This window comes from Mustela lutreola, chromosome 13, assembly GCF_030435805.1.
Source record: "Mustela lutreola isolate mMusLut2 chromosome 13, mMusLut2.pri, whole genome shotgun sequence".
NCBI lineage: Eukaryota > Metazoa > Chordata > Mammalia > Carnivora > Mustelidae > Mustela > Mustela lutreola.
The window spans coordinates 770,484-788,075 of NC_081302.1; the positions used below are offsets into that span (position 1 = coordinate 770,484).

Genomic DNA, 17,592 nt, shown 5'->3' on the forward strand with positions numbered 1-17,592 from the left:
CGCGCTCTGCCGCCCTCGCGGGCCGGGTCTCCCGACTTCACGGCAGTCTGAAACCCCGCAGCCCGCCTGCTGGGACCGAGATGCGCCCGCCGCCCCGCCCGGCCGCCTGCGCAGGGTGAGCGCGATTGTTTCTGCCGGGTCCTTCCGGGAAGCGGGCCGGCACATCGGCGGATTGGCCCCGCGTGTCTCATTCTGGTGGGAGGCGGGACTGTCAGAAACGGAGAGCGAACGTGGTGTGTCTGAGAATCGTAACACTCGGGGTGCCTGGGGTGTGCAACACTTGCTCTCGGGGGTATGAGTTCGAGCCCCACGTGGGGTGCGGAGTTTGCTTACGTAAGTTTAAAGAAAAAATGAATCGTAACACTCAAAAGTCTGAACTGTGTTTGAACTCTGTATTTCACTCAAAAGAATATTTCAGTCAACATTTTTAAAGATTTTATTTATTTATTTGACAGAAATCACAAGTAGATGGCGAGGCAGGCAGAGAGAGAGAGAGAGGGAAGCAGGCTCCCTGCTGAGCAGAGAGCCCAATGCGGGACTCGATCCCAGGACCCTGAGATCATGGCCTGAGCCGAAGGCAGTGGCTTAACCCACCGAGCCACCCAGGCGCCCTTCAGTCAACATTTTAATGTCTTAAATCAGTCCTCTCTCCCGCAGGCCATGGTCCCCGGCAGTGCAAGTGCAGGTAGAGTGGGGGACCTGCAGCTGCCCCAGCCCCCCCTCTGGACAGGTGGGGGAGCGGAGGTCGGCCGGCTCCTGATGTCCGTGGCATTCCCGGCCCTTTGCTCACGGGGCCCATGTGGTGCGCTCCACGGGAGGGCCGGTTTGGGGCTGCACGGCGCTCCCGGCTCTGCCCGCCTGAGCCGTGTCCTCCTAAGGACGGCGCCTGTGGTTCTGTGCTCTCCGCTGTCCTTGGGAGAAGCCACTGTTCCCCTTTGGAGCCGGAGGCACCACGATGCCGCCGGCCCGCCGAGGGTCTCTGGGCAGCTTCGGGAGCAGAGCGGAGAGGCGCAGCCGTGCACCAGCGGCTTCCAGACCCGGTGGGAGGCTGTCCTGGGCACAGCCTGTGTAAGGTCCGCAGCCTGCCCCCCTCGTGCTCGGGAGCCTCGCTCTAGGCGGTATTGCCCTGGGGTTTCGGGTCTGTGTGGCTGTGGCGCAGCTGCGGGGCCTTGGAGAAGCAGCCCCTCTGGGCAGGAGCTTCCCGGCTGTCCTGGGCTCCGCAGGCCGAGGACGGGTTTGCGCTCTGCCACAGAGCTAGTCGGGGAAGTAGCCAGTTTGGCTAAAGCCTTGTGTGCATGGGGAGGCGTGGTGGGACAGGAAGCTGGCCAGCTGGCACGTACCTGCAGAGCCCCCTCTCCACACCAGCGTCTGGCGGGTGCTGGGAGTCGACCAGGAAGCCAGACCGTCCGGGGCAGCCAGTCGTGGGGCCAGGACCTCACCAGTCACCGCGCACAGCGAACCAGGGCTCCAGACAGGGCGCATGTCCTGGAGCTGCAGAGAAGTCGTCCGCCGGACACCAGAACTAGAAGCGCCGTGGCAGGGCCAGCAAGGGCGTGAAGGTGGGTCGGCGCCAGCTTGGGAGCCAGAGGACGGCAAGTGGGAGCGTTCCAGACGGAGGCAAAGGACGGCAGGGAGCCGCCTCGCAGGTCCGAGACCAGCGCTGGGGGCCGAGGGGCGGACGAGGGACAGGAGCCCCTGATTTCCAGCTGGGTGCCTGGTGCTGAGGGCGGCCGTGTGGCCGAGGACTGGCCGTCAGGGTGCAGACAGAAGGGCAGGCTGCAGCTCCTGGGAAACTTCTTACAAGACGACTGTTGTTTCCCTCCCTCCATCCTGCCCCCTGGGACACAGACGTGATGGCTGGAGCTCTAACAGCCATTCTGGAATACGAGGATAATAGCCGGTTCGTGCACGGCTGAGCAAGGACAGCTTGGGTCGAGCTCACCTTTCTCTCCTTTTATTTTGTCGCTCCTCTTGATTTCCCGTCATGACGCCAGCCCCATGACGCATTTACCAAAAGCGACATACAGTGTGTGTTCATTCCCCGCTTTTGTTAAAGGGATTTGTGGCTGCTTGTCTGATCCACGAGCCCCTGTGGCTGTTCGCGATCATGTAAGGTTGTGCACCTTGCCGCAGACGGTCTATATCACGCATGGGTCTTGTACAAACCACACTTGCCCTGGTGCGACACGGCAACGGTTCGGACGATGCAGGGATGGGACCCTCTTGGTGCTCCCCGGTTGTGCTACTTGCCATGTGGACGATGCGCTTGGCCGGGCTGTCCGGGAGTCAGAGACGTGTCCCCGGGGGTCAGAGACGTGTCCCAGCACCGCACTGAAGCATCAGCAGAGAGAGGTTGAAGTTGTTTTAACCATATACTTATCTAACACAGTAGACCCCAAATAGTGTCCCTCCAACATGCGGTCTTCTTTTGCACATTATTGGTTTGGGCTCATGCTCCTGATTCTGGGTATGCGGGACACTGGAGCTGCTGAGAGCACAGGGCTGCGGGGTTGAGAGGTCGAGTGTGCGGGGTGGTGGCCATGGTCAGGACTGGCTGTCAGCCTGCTGCCGGCTGGACGCTGTGCCGCCTGAGCGTCGCTCGAGGAGGGCGGCTTGGACCCTGCAGGCCATGCTGGAGAAAGATCCCCCCTCATGCCGCCCCCGTGGCTCCAGGAACAGCCGAGTCAGAGAGCAGGGCCTCCTGAGGGCTCCGATGGGCAGGACAGGGAGGCCCAGGAGCAGTGCCGCACGGCCGCCAGGCAGCTGCCCACCGCCGCCGAGAACGGGTTTGCAGACACAGGCCCGAGGCCACGGGGCTGCTGCGAACGTCCACGTAGGTTGCAGATGAGAACTAAACTGGATTCGCTGTGTCTCCACGTCTGCTCCGCCCCGTGTCTACCCGTCCAGGCGAGGAGCTGAGAGTGCCGCAGCCGGCCGGCCTCCCTGGAGCGAGGTCGCGGGATACGGGGGCAGCCGGTGACATGCACACAGCCCCCCGCGACAAGGCTCCGGCTGCCATGTCAGTGGCTCTGGGCGGGGAATGCAGGCTGAGCATGGCGGTCGCCGGAGCTCAGCTGCCAGGAGCCTGGGGGCCACACCAGAGGGCAGGAAGTCCCCACGAGCCCCACTGCCAGCAGGAGGACAGGTGGGGTGCAGCACGACGGGGCCGGCCTGGGAGGAACCCACAGCCAGCAAGCGGCCCGGAGGGGCTTGGACTGACCCCGGGGGCACAGAGAGCCACCCCGCGGGCACAAAGGGCCACCCTGAGAGCACAGAGGGCTGGCCCGAGGGTGGTGCCTGCCTGAGCCCCGCGTGGAGGCCAGAGTGGCAGGAGGTGTCCCTGGGGCGGTGCGGTGAGCGTTTCTGGGGCCTCGCACCACACAACCAGTGGACCTAGGTGGCGTTTCACAAGAACCGAGTGTGTCCTCCAACCTGAGAACTGCTCTCAGCACCGCGGGGGACCTCACCGTCCGTCTGGATCCAACCACATGCCCCCCCACCGCCCCGCACCGACTCCTGTGGGTGCTCTGACTCCAGAGAAAGCCACCTGTCCCGTCTGGGATGAAGAGTCACTGCTCGCCGGTGCTCGGACACAGAATACTGTGCTTCTGGAGGATGTTCCCACAGGGGTTGGTGTCCTCGGGGACCTGCCTTGACCAGCAACTCCTGGGGGAGTATCTGGGGGGCTGCCCCTACACAGAACCCTACTGATGAGGCTGCTCCATCCCACCTTTGAACTCGGGCTCAGCTGCAGAAGCCCCCCGTGTGGGGGGGCAACTGTGACCCTTCACAGAATGGGGGGGCGGGTGACAGAGCAGGCGGGCTCACTGGGATGGTCTTGCGACCCCCACCTCTCTCAGGGCCACACTCATACCCCCTGTTCCCCCGTGGCCCGGGGTCCGCCCGGGGTCCACCCCAGCTGCTCGTGTCCCGCAGGGGCCAGCCTGGCTGAGGGCCATGCACGCGAGGTGGTTCCTTTAGCTCTGTCCCCCGGCGACGGTGACACTCGGGAAGGGGCTTGGTGCCGGGCATGGGGGCCAACAGATGGACCCATCGTGTCCCACCATCTCCTCCAGAACCTCACTGATCGGAGTCTACTTCTGGATAAGCCGACCCGGGGAGACTTATCCAGAAGATAAGAGAAGGGGCTCCACCTTCGCCCATCCTGCCTCAGGCTCCCCCTCTGAGGCACAAGTGAGGTCGCCCTTCGGCGGCCAGCAGCGAGAGATGGGAGCCGTGGCAGGGAAGGCAGTTTTCACCCGTGGGCCTTCCGCCCGTTCTCTGGTCCCCAGACCACCTCTGACCTCCGAACCCGTGCGGGGCGTGCCACTGCACCGAGCAAGGGGACAGCTGTCTGCGGCGGCCAAAGCCTCTGTCCAGGAGGGCCTCTGCCCCACGTGGCCCTCGGCCTTCTCTGACCGGCTCGGGGAACCTGCGTACCTGGTCACATTGATTTTCCGAACCTTGCGATACCCACTGTTTACCAGACACTCTGCCCAGCTTGTGACGTTTGGGGGCGTCTTCGTGCCCGAACTTTGAAACTTTGCTTAGCGAACTTACGCAAAGCACAAACTGTGCGGGGCCGTTTGGAAAAGGCCCTGGCGGGTCTGGGCTGCCCTGCCGCGTTGTCCGAAGCACGTTGCTCCTCATGACCGCTTCGGCTGGGGGCATGGAGCGCGCGGACGCGGACGGGGAAGGCTTGCCGCGTCCTCCCTCGGCCCCACCAGCACATCGAGCACGTCCGGGGTCCCTGCGCGGCCGTGTCCACACTGACTGAATGCCGAGGCTGGGGGCAGCTGCTCCCGGGAGCCCAGGAGCCGCTCAGGGGACAGCGGTGGCCCGGGCCGAGGCCAGCATGAGGCCAGGAGGGAGAAGCAGCCGCTAGGTCCACGCAGACGCGTCCCTGCCTGGAAGAGGCTCAGAGAGGCTCCCCCCGGGGACGCATTTCCATGCTGTCTCAGCGCCGGGCCCCCCACCCCACCCCGGGCCATGGGCTGCCCGATCCCTGCTCCCAGCACCCAGTAATTGGAGAGTCCTGAGCCGCGCCACAGCAATCAAACCTCAGGGACCCGCTGTGCCCAGGAACGGCCCATCGCGGTTCTGTTCATCCCCGGGGTCCAGACTCCTATCCCTCAAAAATAGCGTTTCCCGAAGCAGCTCCCCAGCCCGGCGAGGGAAAGGCAGGGGCCTGCGTCCCGAAGAAACGTCTTCAGCTGAGCAAGAGGAAAGCAGCGCAGGGAACTGACCCGGACCGCGCTGTCCTGGACGGGAGTCGGGCTCCGGACGCGCGGCCCGTGTGAGCACAAACGAGACACCAGCGGCTGCCTGTGGGTCTTGAGGGGGAATGACTTTAATGAGGGGCGGGGTCCCCCGTGGGCGCCGGGGCTGTGGACTTGGCTTTCATGGACCTGTCGATCCACTTGAGGAAGTTGGTGACCTTGGTGTAGATCCCGTACTTCCCTTTGCGCGCACAGCCTTCTCCCCAGCTGACGATGCCGGTGACGAAGTAGGTGTTCCCGAACCGAGTGACGTGGGGGCCCCCGCTGTCCCCCTGGCAGGCGTCCTCGAGCTTCGAGTCGTAGCCGGCGCAGAACATGTTCTGGGTGATGCTGAAGCTGCTGGACAGCTTGCACGTGTTCCTGTCCACGTAGGGCACCTCCATCATCTTGAGGGTGCTGGACAGGCGGCCCTTCTCGTGGGTCTTCCCGAAGCCGCTGACGAAGCCCGTCTTCTGCGTCATGAGCGTGGACTCGGCCCAGTCCTTCTGGGGCAGGCAGGCGGGCGCCACGTTCATGCGGAAGGTGATGGGCGTCCTCAGCCTGATGACGGCGATGTCGAAGTCGTAGGTCTCCCGGACGAAGCGGTTGTGCCTGATGACCATCTCCACCTCGTGTGCCGCCTCGTTGCCTTCCTCCTTGTCTGTGTTCCGTTCACCTGCGGGGGGCGCGGACACGGAGGGGCTCGGCTCGGGGCGGGCCGGGCGCTCACCCACGGCGCTGCTCCGAGCGGCCCTCTCCGTCCGTATGGGAAGGGGGTGCGGCCACCGGAAATCTGAGCAACAAGGGGGCCTCAGAGCAAAGAATGACCTCCAGGGTCGCTCCCGGGACAACCGCAGGTCACATTCCATAACCAGGGCCAGCCCGTCAGGCACACGTGTCCTGGGACTGCCGGGCCGCGGGGGCGCCAGCTCTGGACCAGGGACATGCCGAGTGTCAGTTCTCAGACGGGGAAAGAAAACACAAGCTCAAAAGGTCTCATTAATACTTCTAAAATTGATGACACGTTGAAATACTACTACCATCGTTTCGGATATACTGGGTGAAGAGACGTCACTCGACTTACTCCACCTGTCGGGGAGAGCTAACGATCGCAGCACGGCCGCGCTTGTGGCTGGCCCTGCGGGAGGGGCACACGCGTAACAAAACATGCTGGCCGTGCGCTGGGCCCTGGAAGCCTTCCTGGAGGAAGGGACGCGGAGGGGAGGCTCGCAACCCTGGGCCTGGACAGGCATGCGTCGGGGACACCCCCCTCCCCGCTCCGTGGCCCCCCTACCTGCGCCTCAGGGTCCCCTGTGTGGAATAGTGTTTCTGGCTAGCGGCTCCAGAGGTGAGGACGTGACGAGGCCCCACCAGGCAGGGGGGCAGGGGGCTGTGTGGCCACTTACCTACCCTCACCGTGAACTTCTTGGCCTGTTGGAGACAGTGAGCCGCGGTGAGGACGTAGTACTCGCTCAGGATGGTGCCGCCGCAGAATCCCTCATTCTCCTCGTTGACGAGCAGAGCCTGCGGGGGGGCACCGCGGTCAGGTGGGGCCTAACACCAGCTTCCTCCACATCCTCGCCGGGGCCGCAGCCTCCCCCTGCCGCCCTCCCCGCTGAGACCTGCAGACTGCCACGGCCTCCCTCTGTCGGGCTCGCGGTGGGGGTGCCCCTGGGGGGTCCGGTCAGGTTTGGGCAGCTCCTGCGCCCGGAGCAGACATTTGCTGACGCCCACGGAGGGCCCGGCATGGCACGTGGGGACGGTTCTGCCGCGCTTCTGCGGTTTCCGCACCCGGACCACGGGCTCCAGGGTCAGAGCGGCCGTGTCCCCTCCAGAGCTCTCACAGAAACCTGATGTCCCATGTGAAAACCTTTGCTACGTGGCTATGAAATTCAACCAAGACCAGGCAGGCGCGTCTTCAGGGAGAAACCAGCAGTGTCTGGGGCAGGTCGTCCCCAAGGGGCCACAGAGGCCCCCGTCAAGGGCTATGTCCTTGGCATCCACGGGCTCCCCTGGAGGGGACGCTCCCCCTGGCGGGATGAGCACTGGGGGGCACGGCGGACAGCACCCCTTCCCCCAGAAAGTGGGGCAGCGAATCCGGACACGGAGTGCCTGCTGCCTCTCCGGGAGAGTCCTCGGGGTGCGAGCCGGCCTTCCCAGCTGGGGGTGTCTGCCGGCCCGTGGGATAAGCAGCAATCCGGGGCTTGGAGAAAGCCCTTGAAGACTGCTGTGATGTGCGGGAAATGACACAGACACCCTGTCTGTGCATGACCCTTGAACCACGAAGCCAGCCTGGGTGGCCAGTGAGGGACAGTCTTCCCGTACCCGGACCCCAGCTCCTCCCCTAACCTGGAGGGAGGCCACCAGGCCGGGCTGGGGAGCAGGAGTCAGGAGTCCCCCAGACAGGATAACCGCTGCCCACGCACATCCCAACACCCTCTCCGCCTACGGAATGCCGTCCAGAGTCACGGCCTTGCCGCCTGGGCTCGCAAGTTGAGGTGGGGGGGGGGGGGGTACGCCACCGGCTGCCTCCACGGAGCTGTATGTGCGCCTAGTGGGGGTCCGTGTCCCACACCAACTCCAGCTGGGGTGGCTCGGCTCGGCTCGCGGCCCTTCCTGGATCTGGACGTGCCCACGCCCCACGCCCGTGCCACATCGGACCCACGCTGTTCTCTCTGAATGCGCCCCGACCTCCGGATAGTTTAGGCAAATGCACCCCGTTGCGGAGCTGTGAGTCGGGGCACGCTGAGCCCATTGTTGGGGTTTTGCTTGTAGGAGAAGCCGTGTTGGCTTGGGGTCCTGAACGCTAAGCCCTGAGTTAGGATTGCTAGAGGTCAATCCTAGGATTGACAGAGGACACCCAGTTCAACCCGAATCAGATAAACAGCAGTTTTTTGTGAACGCGTCCCACGTGGTCTTTGGGACACACTCACGTTAAAAACTGGTCCTCATTTATCTGAGGCTCCGAGCACAAGTCCTGTGTTGTTCTGTGCCAGATCGGGTGACCTTAGTCCAAATCAACAAGCGGAGAGGGGTTATTTACCTCGGCGGACACACGACGCACATTCTCCGAATCACTCTCTGCCTGACCCGGGTTTACACGTAGCAAGTACACGAGGGCAGCGAGTCTCCCGCCGGGGGGCGAAGAGCCAGTCCAGGGCTTGGCGCCACCGGGCAGCCCCCCACCCCGACCCCCGGCTGACCCGAGCCTGCAGCCAGAGCTGGTCGGGGTCACAGGACTACGTCGTCTGTCTGTCTGTCTTTCATGGGTGCACAGTGGGGGGGACGGGGGCTGGGGACAGGGCCCGCTTTACATCCCTGCACCGTGCGCCTCGGAACCAGAGGGATGTGCCCCCCTGTGCCGCCCAGGCCCGCTGCATGGTCACCTGCCAGGGGCATTCGCCGTCTTTGCAGTCCTGCCCACCCACGATCCGGATCACGCTGCTCGAGTCCTCCCCGGGGCTGCGGTCTGTCTCGTTGAACGGCAGCAGCAACAGGGTGCTCTGGGTGGCGGGCAGGTCCCCAGGGTCGTACTGTTCCTGCATGCCGGCCTCGGCCTCTGAGGGACCCTGGCCACTGTGGACGATCACGGACCTTTTACTGCGCCCCATCGTGGTTTTGCCGCAGGGGAAAGGCTCTGGAAGGACACGGGCTGGCTTCAGCAGGGGGAGACCCTCCCTGTCCCACATGCGCAGCTCTCCCAACCCGACCTGGAGGAGGGTGTGGGAGCAGAGCGGACCCCTGAGAGCCCGGGTTACACAACAGAGGCCACTGCCACAGGCCGGGGACATGCCCACCTTCTGGAATGCCCAAGACTCAGCACCCCAACCAGAGCTGTGGGTCAGACGGGGTGCCCGGCTTTGAGGAGCACGTGAGGCCCCCGGGAGGCCCCGGGAGAAGCAGGTGGAGTTAAGAGAGAGGGGCGGCCTCTCAGAAGCTCTCGCCCAGGGGGGTCCTCGGTGCGGCGGGGGTCCTGCTCATGTCCCCTCCCTAGGCCGTGCCCTCTGAGAGCCTCCAGGCCAGACTCAGGGCCCCGCTTCCATCACAGAAAAGGAAACTAAAGCCCATCGCTGGGCCTGGACGACCGACGCCTCCGTGGCTCCCCTTGCGGCTCTCTGCACCTGGCCTGCCGCGTCCCCGGCCCTGAGAGTCAGCCCATGCTGCCCCGCACCCACTCCGACTCCCGGGGCAACGGGGCATGCCGAGGTCACAGGCAGGTCACGGTGCTTCAGGGTTGGCTGGGAGCCAGGCACCACCCCCGTCTTCACCGGTACCTGGGGAGTTAGGCAATCCCGCTGGCCCGTTCCTCAGACGGTTCCCAGAAACCCTGAGTCTGTCGCCGCCCCTCGTGGCCCCCGGACACCGGCGGGCCCGCCTGCTCCTACCTGTGGAGACGCAGGACTTGCCGTTGTCCGCGAGGACGTAGCCGCTGGCGCAGGAGCACACCACGGAGCTCTGATCCTCCCTGCAGAACTGCTCACAGTCCCCGTTGTCCACACTGCACAGCTTCCGCGTGGCTGCGGGAGAGGACGGCGCGGGGGAACCGAGGCTGCGTCAAGCCCGGGGACGGACGGCAGCTCCAGCTGCCCAGCCGCCCACCCCACAGTGGACCTGCCAGCTGGAGCAAGGGGCCAGAACCACGGGACTGAGCCCCTCAGTGGCGCCCAGGCCACAGGACGCATGTCCAGAGCAGGGGCCAGGGACCACCCCTCCGTGTCCACACCGATCCAGCCCTGCCGCTCCCCAGACCACGTGGGGACGGCCCGGCGTCTGCAGGGCCCCGGGCGCCAGACCTCCAAGAGATCCTGCAGAAACCTCAGCGCACCCTGGGTGGGCCCTGGAGGCTGGCAGGTCTCAAGTTCAGCCCTCAGAAGGGCATGCGCCCTGCCCCACAGCCACAAGCCCTGTGCACACAGGCCCCGGCAGGAGGACGGGCCAGGGAAGGGTCCTCAGGCTGAGCTGGGGTGGGCAGGGTGGCTGCGAGCCCGTCCACGGAGGCTGGAGGATCCCCTACGATGTAGAGGAGCAGGGACGCATCTCAGAGCCTGGGGTCTGGGCGGGGGTGTGCCCTGGACTCTGGCCACCTGGCCCATCAGGGGACACTCTCGGCACGGAGAACCTGTGGGGCTTCGGGGGCATCGAGGCTAGGCCGAGGGGGTCCCCCGTGGGGTGGCCTGCTGTCTCCAGCACACACGCCACCCCCGACCCCCTCCTCACGTCCCCGATGCCGCCATAGCCGACTACGTCACGTTCCACCATTTGGGTTTTGGTGGCGAAAGAATGACAGTGAGAAGACCCACGTTAGTGCCACTTTGGAGAACACGCACGGTGGCCCGGGGCTGTGCCGCGTGGTGAGCGGCAGAGGTGGCGCGGGCGGGCCCGGCGGGGACGGGCCCACAGAGGCCCGAGCTCAGGGCCCATTCTGCAGATCACGAAGGTGCTCTCCTTGGGGGAAAGCAGCTAATGCAGATCTAATGTTTATTACATTAATCACCAAATCAGGAAAACTCTCAGTGACTTCTCCATGTAGAATGCATTGAAGGTATCATGTTTCTAAAACTGGACGATCCCGGAATTTGGAATTGACGTGCGTACTCAGAGAAGTGAGTGGAAGGTGGTGACCCAGAGCCACTGCCGGGACCGCAAAACCGTAGCTGGCGTGGGGTGGGGGGGCGCCGGGAGAGTAGCTCCTCTGAGTTACGGGCCCCGTGCTCCACAAACGTGCCATGGCCTCTCAGAGGAAGAGACGTGGCTGTGTGTCTGTCACCTAGAGCCGAGCAGACCATGGGCCACGTGGGCTCTGCTGGCCCCACAAGGACACAGCGCATGGGGGCGTAGACTTGAACCTACGAGGCTCGCTCCCGCCCTGCCGGGCGAGCCCGCGCCGAAGGGACCCCGGGCAGAGAACTCACACAGCTCGCAGTTTCTGCCTTCATAGCCTTCCAAGCAGGCGCACGTGTACTCGTCGAGGCCGTCTTTGCACCGGCCCTCATGCTGGCAAGGGCTGCTCTCACACTGGTCGCCGTCTGCAGACATGGGGTTTGGGAACCTCAGCTGGCCGGCAGCTCCCACGGCCATGGAAATGGCTTTGCTGTGTTGATCTTGGCCCATGCCGTTCGGGTGGCCGGAATGAACCCGAAATCCCTCCTGTCTCCCCGTGCGCGTCTCCCATCTGGGCCTCATTTTACCCCCACCTTTTGCGGCTCTAGCTACGTGATGCTCTGATCTAACCGGGCTGTTGATAAGCTTTTCTGTTCTTGCTGGGAAGTTGGACGCTGTGTTTTCAGCAGCGTGAGGAGCTCGGGGCTGGTGACCGTGTGGGACCGGCTGGGAGGTCAGAAGGCAGGGGTCGCCGGACACCCGCTGCCAGGCGCAGCACGGACAAGACCCGTGTTTGGGGCCTCATCCCGCACGGTCTGGAGGAAAGGGCGAGTGCAAAGGTCACGGTCCGGCACGAACACGGGGCGTCCCGCTTCTCCGTGCCTGCGGACCGTCTGCTGCAGAGACACGTCCGATGGGCATCTTGAGAAATTCGGAGAGTGTTACCAGAATATAACACGACTCGTGGTTTGTGCCGCTTCACAAGCCGCAAACATCCCGTCTTCCTAGAAGACCTAACCTTTTAGACCCTGCGCTTTGTTTCTGCCTAATGCCTTGGGTTAAGGAAATCATCATAGAGTTGGGTACTCTGCAAGTGAGAGTGAGCTAATTCAGTGTACATTTAAGTAAATAACAAAACTAGAATTAGCATAAAGTTAAAAAAACGATTTCGCAATATCCATTAGGAAAACACACAGAGAGGGAAAGTCTCAGGTTAGTAAGAAATAAGCAAGAAGAACGGAAAGGAAATTGAGGAAGAATTTTCAAAACTCAAATATGATTTCTGCCTATTTCAGTGTCCAAACGAACCCCACCCGATATTAGAATAGAAGGCGTCTTACCTGCGTATTTATTCCAGAATTCAGTCTAAAAGGGGAAAGAAGATTTTAAAATACATTAGGGAGAACACCGACGTCTCACACGACCACCGCACTCAGCCTCAGTAGGACCCTTTGCCAAGCGGAGCCCTTCCCTGGTGCCTTCGCTCTGGGGCTCCTCGGCCTGTGAGGGACGCTCAGACCTGCGCGTCTGACAGATGGGGCTGCCGTCATCCTAGAGGCACCGGCTCTGCTAAGCTTGGAAAATCTATCTCCAAGTTCATCACCAAGGAATGGATTGTACCAGAAACGGTTTACTCTGTTTGCTACACCCACGTAGGTCAACGAGTGGTTCTGAGTGAAGTTATCTGTGTCAGAGAGTCAGTCAGGGGTCAGATGCTTGGAGAATGCTCATGGTAAATTGAGGAAATGGTAACTGGTCCTTAGATTAAAACAGGCCACCGAAAGCCTGTATCACACTAAGAAATGTTCATGGTCTGAAAAATCAATTTTGCTGCGTTCGTCGTTTGAGCTGACAGTGTCCCCCCTCCCAACTTCAGGTGTAACCTCAGAATGTGGTCTTCGTGGAAATAGGGTGTGGGCCGATGAGATTAGGGCTGGAGAGGAGAACCCGGCTCAGGGCCGACCCCGAGGGCTCAGGAGAGACGGAGAGGGCACGAGAGCCACGTGTGGAGACAGCAGAGGTCTGAGGGCTGAGTCCACGAGGCCAGGAGGGCCCAGGATGGCACGCAGCGCCCGACACTCAGGGAGGGGCGCCGAGCTCGCGCTCCTGCAGACCTCCAAAGGGAACCTTTCCACTCTCAGTGCTTGTGGTCCGGCTCCTGGGCGCCTGGGGGAGCTACGCTTGCCCAGAACCAAGGTCAGAATGACCCCACAGAACCTCTGGGGCACAGGCTCTGCTGCTGCCCTGAGTGCACATTGTACGCCGCTAGCAGATAATTGAAAGGAAACGTTTCAAACTAAAGAGTAAAGGTCTCCTTCGGGCTCCTGGACAGCTCAGGCGGTCAAGTGTCTGACTCCTGATCTCAGCTGAGGTCTTGATCTCAGGGTCCTGAATTCAAGCCCTGTGTTGAGCTCTGTGCTTGGAGCCCATTAAAAAAAAAAAAAAATGTATAGATGGGGTGGGGGTGCGCCTTGGGGGTTCCACGGGTTAAGCCTCTGCCTTCCGCTCAGGTCATGGTCTCAGGGTCCTGGGATCAAGCCCCAGTCGGGCTCTCTGTTCAGCAGGGAGCCTGTTTCCCTCTCTCTCTGCCTGTCTCTTTGCCTGCTTGTGATCTCTCTCTCTTTGTCAAATAAATTTAAAAAATCTTAAAAATATATATACATAATATATCTGTATAGTTAAGAGCAAATGAATGCCTCTCTAAGTCCCCACACCTCTAAAGCCTGCAGCCTTGCACGTACTAAAGGCATAAGGTACAGTTTGGAATTCCTGGAAGGTTCTTCATGATGGTTTGTAATTCTTGACGTAACAGGAAGAATATATAATATTGCTTCCCTGGAGCTCTGGCTTCTGTGGGAAGGTTGTCTCATGGGCAGCCGGCCTCATGGGCTCGAATAAGACTATTCCTTTCCATTTTTAAAGGGTTTGTTCATTTTGTGCCGACACCTGCTAACATCTTGATTTGGACTCACGGCCTCTGGGGCTGTGAGAATGAATTCTGGTCATTCTGTGGTTCAGGCCAGAAGCCTCTGGAAACTCAGATGCTGTCTCTTTAGAATTCCAGTGAGAAAAGAATCACACAGCAAAAATGGCTGTTTTGGTGTATAAGCCTGCGAAATCCAACGCAGGCCCAGTTGTGTGCTGCCAGTGGTGTGGTCAAGACACAGCCACTCCGGCCCCCGACATTCACAGCCCGTAGCAGCGGCCCCCCAGGCCCACAGATGTGCCCTTGGTCCCAGCCATGACTTCTGAGTGCCTTGCACAACCTGCGAGGGGGACTAGCTCCTTCACTGGGACACCCTGGCCCCGAGGGCACAGCGGCATGTCACCTCCCTGATTGGAAGGCTGCCGGTCGGCCCAGTGGCCATGGCTGCTTGTCCGGGGTGATGCTGACCGGAGTCATGACAGACGTTCACACCCAGGCATCCGTGTGAGCAGGTGCACACTCAGGAGTGGGGTTGCGGGGTCAAAGGGCAGCAGCTTCCGGGTCCCGTCCATGGTTTCCAGCCTGCGGTGGGGTTCGAGCACCCGTGAGGGCCCAGCAGGCTGCGAGAGCTGTGCGCACTTGCCCACCGTGCGTCCCTGGGACGTGTCTGGTCACATCTTCTGCTCCGTGTGGCCCGTTGGTCACTGGCATTCTCCCGCTGGGCTGGGCGAGTTCCTCATATCCTCTGAGTTCAGATCCTCTGCCGGTGTGTGGTCGGCAAGCATCTTCTCAGTTAGTAGCTTGTGTCTTTATTCTTCAAGATTTCTCACAGAGCAAGTCTCAAATCTTGAGTAAACCTATTAACCTGTTTTCTGTTTATGGGTCATGGTTTAGGTGTGTCTAAGAAATACTGCCTAATTCCATATCATGACCATTTTCTCCCTGAAGGTTTGTGTTCTACCTTCAGATCTAGGATAATTTTGAGTTAGTTTTGTACACGTAGGCCGCCATGGGAGTTGTGCCAATACCATCAGTTGAAAAAGACAATTCTTCCTTCATTGGGTTGTTTATGAACACTTGTCAAATATCAATCTGCCTTATTTTTGTGGGTCCGTTTAGGGACTTCATAGTCTGTCCCTTTCCCGGAACACACACCAATGGCTCTGCGGTCAGTGTGACTTCATGGGGCGTCTGTAAGGCACGGACTGTGACTCCTTCTCTTTCTCAGACTTGTTCCAGCTGTTCTGATGTCTTCGCTTCTCCGTATTTCCACATCTGGATCCAGCTTGTCTCTGTCTGAGGGGATGTTCACCGATGGTACCTTAACTAGGCAGGTGCCCACGTCAGTTATGACGGCGGCCGTGCATGTGGGCAAAGGCCGCCAGGCTCCATGTCCCCGTGTGCGGCCCAACCCATGGAGGTGCGGCCGAGGCCTTGAATCGTTTCTTAAATGAACACTTACATTGTAGAGTTGGCTTAACGAGGCCTCCGGACGGCCTCACGACCCTCCCTCCGGACAGGACCACAGCCGGCCCTCAGTGCCCCCACCGCCCCCGCGGGACAGCTCGGGGGGCCTGGGCTGCTCGCTGTCCCTGGCAGGGGCCCGGGCCGGCCTCCACACAGGGGCGCAGCGGCAGGACGCCCGCCCGCCAGCCCTTACCGTCTTGGCGGTGTCCTCGAAGACTTCTCGGGCCTCCTCGAAGGAGCACGTCTCCTCCATGCACTCTCTTTCCAGGTTCCCTTTCTTCATCTCTTCCAGAAACGAGTTCGCCCTGCGGACGCGCCCCAGGATGCTGCTGGCGCGCTCCGGGCTGAGGAACACTAGTGGACAGGGAGGGCCGTGTCTCCCGAAGGGCCTCGGCAGCCTGCTCTCCCCCGCACCAGGCAGGACTGCTCTTCCCCACGCAGCAAGACTACCCCTCCTCGTGCCCTGCTCCCTGGCGACCCCAAAGTGACCAGGCCCCAGGCACCCTTCTGTGTGGAAGCGCACGCGCCCCGTCCCGCTGCCCCCAGCCTCTTGCCTGTCCTGCAGAGCTTCACGTGGCCGCCCGGCCCTCCTCACCTCCCCTTGCTCTGGAGTCCTGGGGCTGCCGCCTCCTGGAGCCCCACCTGCACCCAGCCCCCTCAGGGGCTCACATCCCGGTAAGGGGGGAGCGGCAGGCTGCGGTGAGCACGGTTATGAAGTCCCGGGACACGCACACGCGCACACACGCACACACGCATGCACACGCACACGCACACACGTACACGCGCACACTTTCAAGAAAAAGTACTTGTTACAACATTTTGACTTGATTTCTGTTCCATTTCACTTCAAAACCCACTGAGTCGGTCTGTGACCCTCGAAAGCCCCCTGGCCTGCCCGCTGAAATGTCCCGGATCCGAGAGCCTCGGGAGCTGCGTCTCCCGCTTCCCCCTCCACTGCCCCGCTCTCCCTGGAGGCCAGGGCGCCCGGACGCTTTCTCGCCCGCACGCCCCTCTCTGCCCTCCTTCCGGCCCTCTCAGAGGCGGCCTCCAGTTGCCGTCCTGGGTCCTGGTCTCCCCGTGGGCAGGCCCTCAGCTCAGAACGCCCCCACACGCAGCACCGGACCCTGGACCAGGGGGCGCTGGGCCGCCGCGCCTCGACGCAGCTGGCTCCCCTGCTCCTTAAAGCTGGCAGGGGGCCCCTGGGTGGCTCGGTTGGTTGGGCAGCTGCCTTCGGCTCCGGTCGTGATCCCGGAGTCCCTGGATCGAGTCCCGCATCGGGCTCCCAGCTCCGCCTCTGACTTCTCCCCTCTCACACTCGCTCTCACTTGCTCTCTCTCGCAAATAAATAAATCTTAAAAATAAATAAATAGATAAAGCTGGCAAATGGGGCTCACCCGCCCGCGTCTCTGAGTTGCGTTAGCTCGAGGCGGGTACACACTTAGCACTCAATAAATGCTCGCTTCACTCCCAGCTCAGGCTGCTTTCCCGCCCGAGGCAGCGTGGGCGTCACCCCAAGTTTGACGCCAAACACGAACTTGTCTGTGGACGCCCCTTCAGCCCAGATCCGCCCGCTCCTGAGCTCGTGGGTCCCTCGCACTTCCGTCTTCTCACTTCCCGCCACCTCCGTGGCCCCGCACACAGGGTCCCCTCCGCCTGTCCCACCGGACCCGCTCATCCGGGGCATGAACAGCTCCCAGGCCTCCGCCTGCCCCAGGGCCACTGCTCCCCTGCCCTCTCCTCTGGCTTGGTTCTGCTTCCCCTTTATTCGGCCTGGAAGGTGCAGAAAACCCAGCTCTGTCCAGCCTTGAACCAGGCACCCTGTGCCCCTGCCCAAGCCAGCCCGATGGGGGAGGCTTCCATCTCATTCTCTTTCTGCCACTGAAGTTCCTCTCTGCTGTGACCCCTGGGCCCCCCAGCTCGCTCTGGCCGTGGAGGGGGGGGGCACGTCTCTCTGTCTCTCTCGGTCTCTCCCTCCTTCTCTGTCCATGAGCTTCTGTGTGTGACCCCTGGTCTGCCGTCTGACTCCCCACCTGCACATGGCGCCCGGCTGCCCTTGGCTGAGGCCACCAGGCCTGGCCGTGTCATACCACGGGAGGCCCCCGTGCCTCACTGGATTGGGGGCATCAGCTGCCCCCTGCCCCTCTCCTTCTCCCTGAGGGCCATCTCTGCAATGTGCAGGGCAAAGGGAAGCTTACCGCTGCCGCCGGGGAGCAGGAGGCCTGCCAGGGAGGCGCCGAGCAGAACAAGACACAGTGGGCCCGCCATGGTACGGCCGAGGACAGTGCGTCCGTCCTGCCGTGACAGGTCCCCGGGGCAAGGTTCAGTCGCCCTGGCTCCAGG

At 62.1% G+C, this 17,592-nt stretch overlaps 1 protein-coding gene across 1 annotated transcript; it reads right to left on the reverse strand.

Annotated features, from left to right (window-relative positions):
• Positions 1-5,328: 5,328 nt before the first annotated feature.
• On the reverse strand, positions 5,329-17,592 carry F10 (coagulation factor X). The gene is made up of 8 exons (XM_059144498.1): positions 17,448-17,592; positions 15,446-15,606; positions 12,200-12,224; positions 11,171-11,284; positions 9,644-9,775; positions 8,645-8,895; positions 6,665-6,782; positions 5,329-5,934 (listed from the first exon to the last, which is right to left on the reverse strand). The coding sequence occupies exons 1-8, from the start codon at positions 17,515-17,517 to the stop codon at positions 5,351-5,353; spliced, it is 1,455 nt and encodes a 484-aa protein (XP_059000481.1). The 5' UTR covers positions 17,518-17,592; the 3' UTR covers positions 5,329-5,350.

Coding starts and splice junctions, on each gene's coding strand:
- F10 (XM_059144498.1), bottom strand. CDS start 17,517: ATGGCGGGCCCACTGTGTCTTGTTCTGCTCGGCGCCTCCCTGGCAGGC. Junction 9,776..11,170: donor AGGCAGAAACTGCGAGCTGT/GTGAGTTCTCTG, acceptor CCTCTCCCGCAG/CCACGCGGAAGCTGTGCAGT. Junction 5,935..6,664: donor GAAGTTCACGGTGAGGGTAG/GTAAGTGGCCAC, acceptor CGCCCCCCGCAG/GTGAACGGAACACAGACAAG.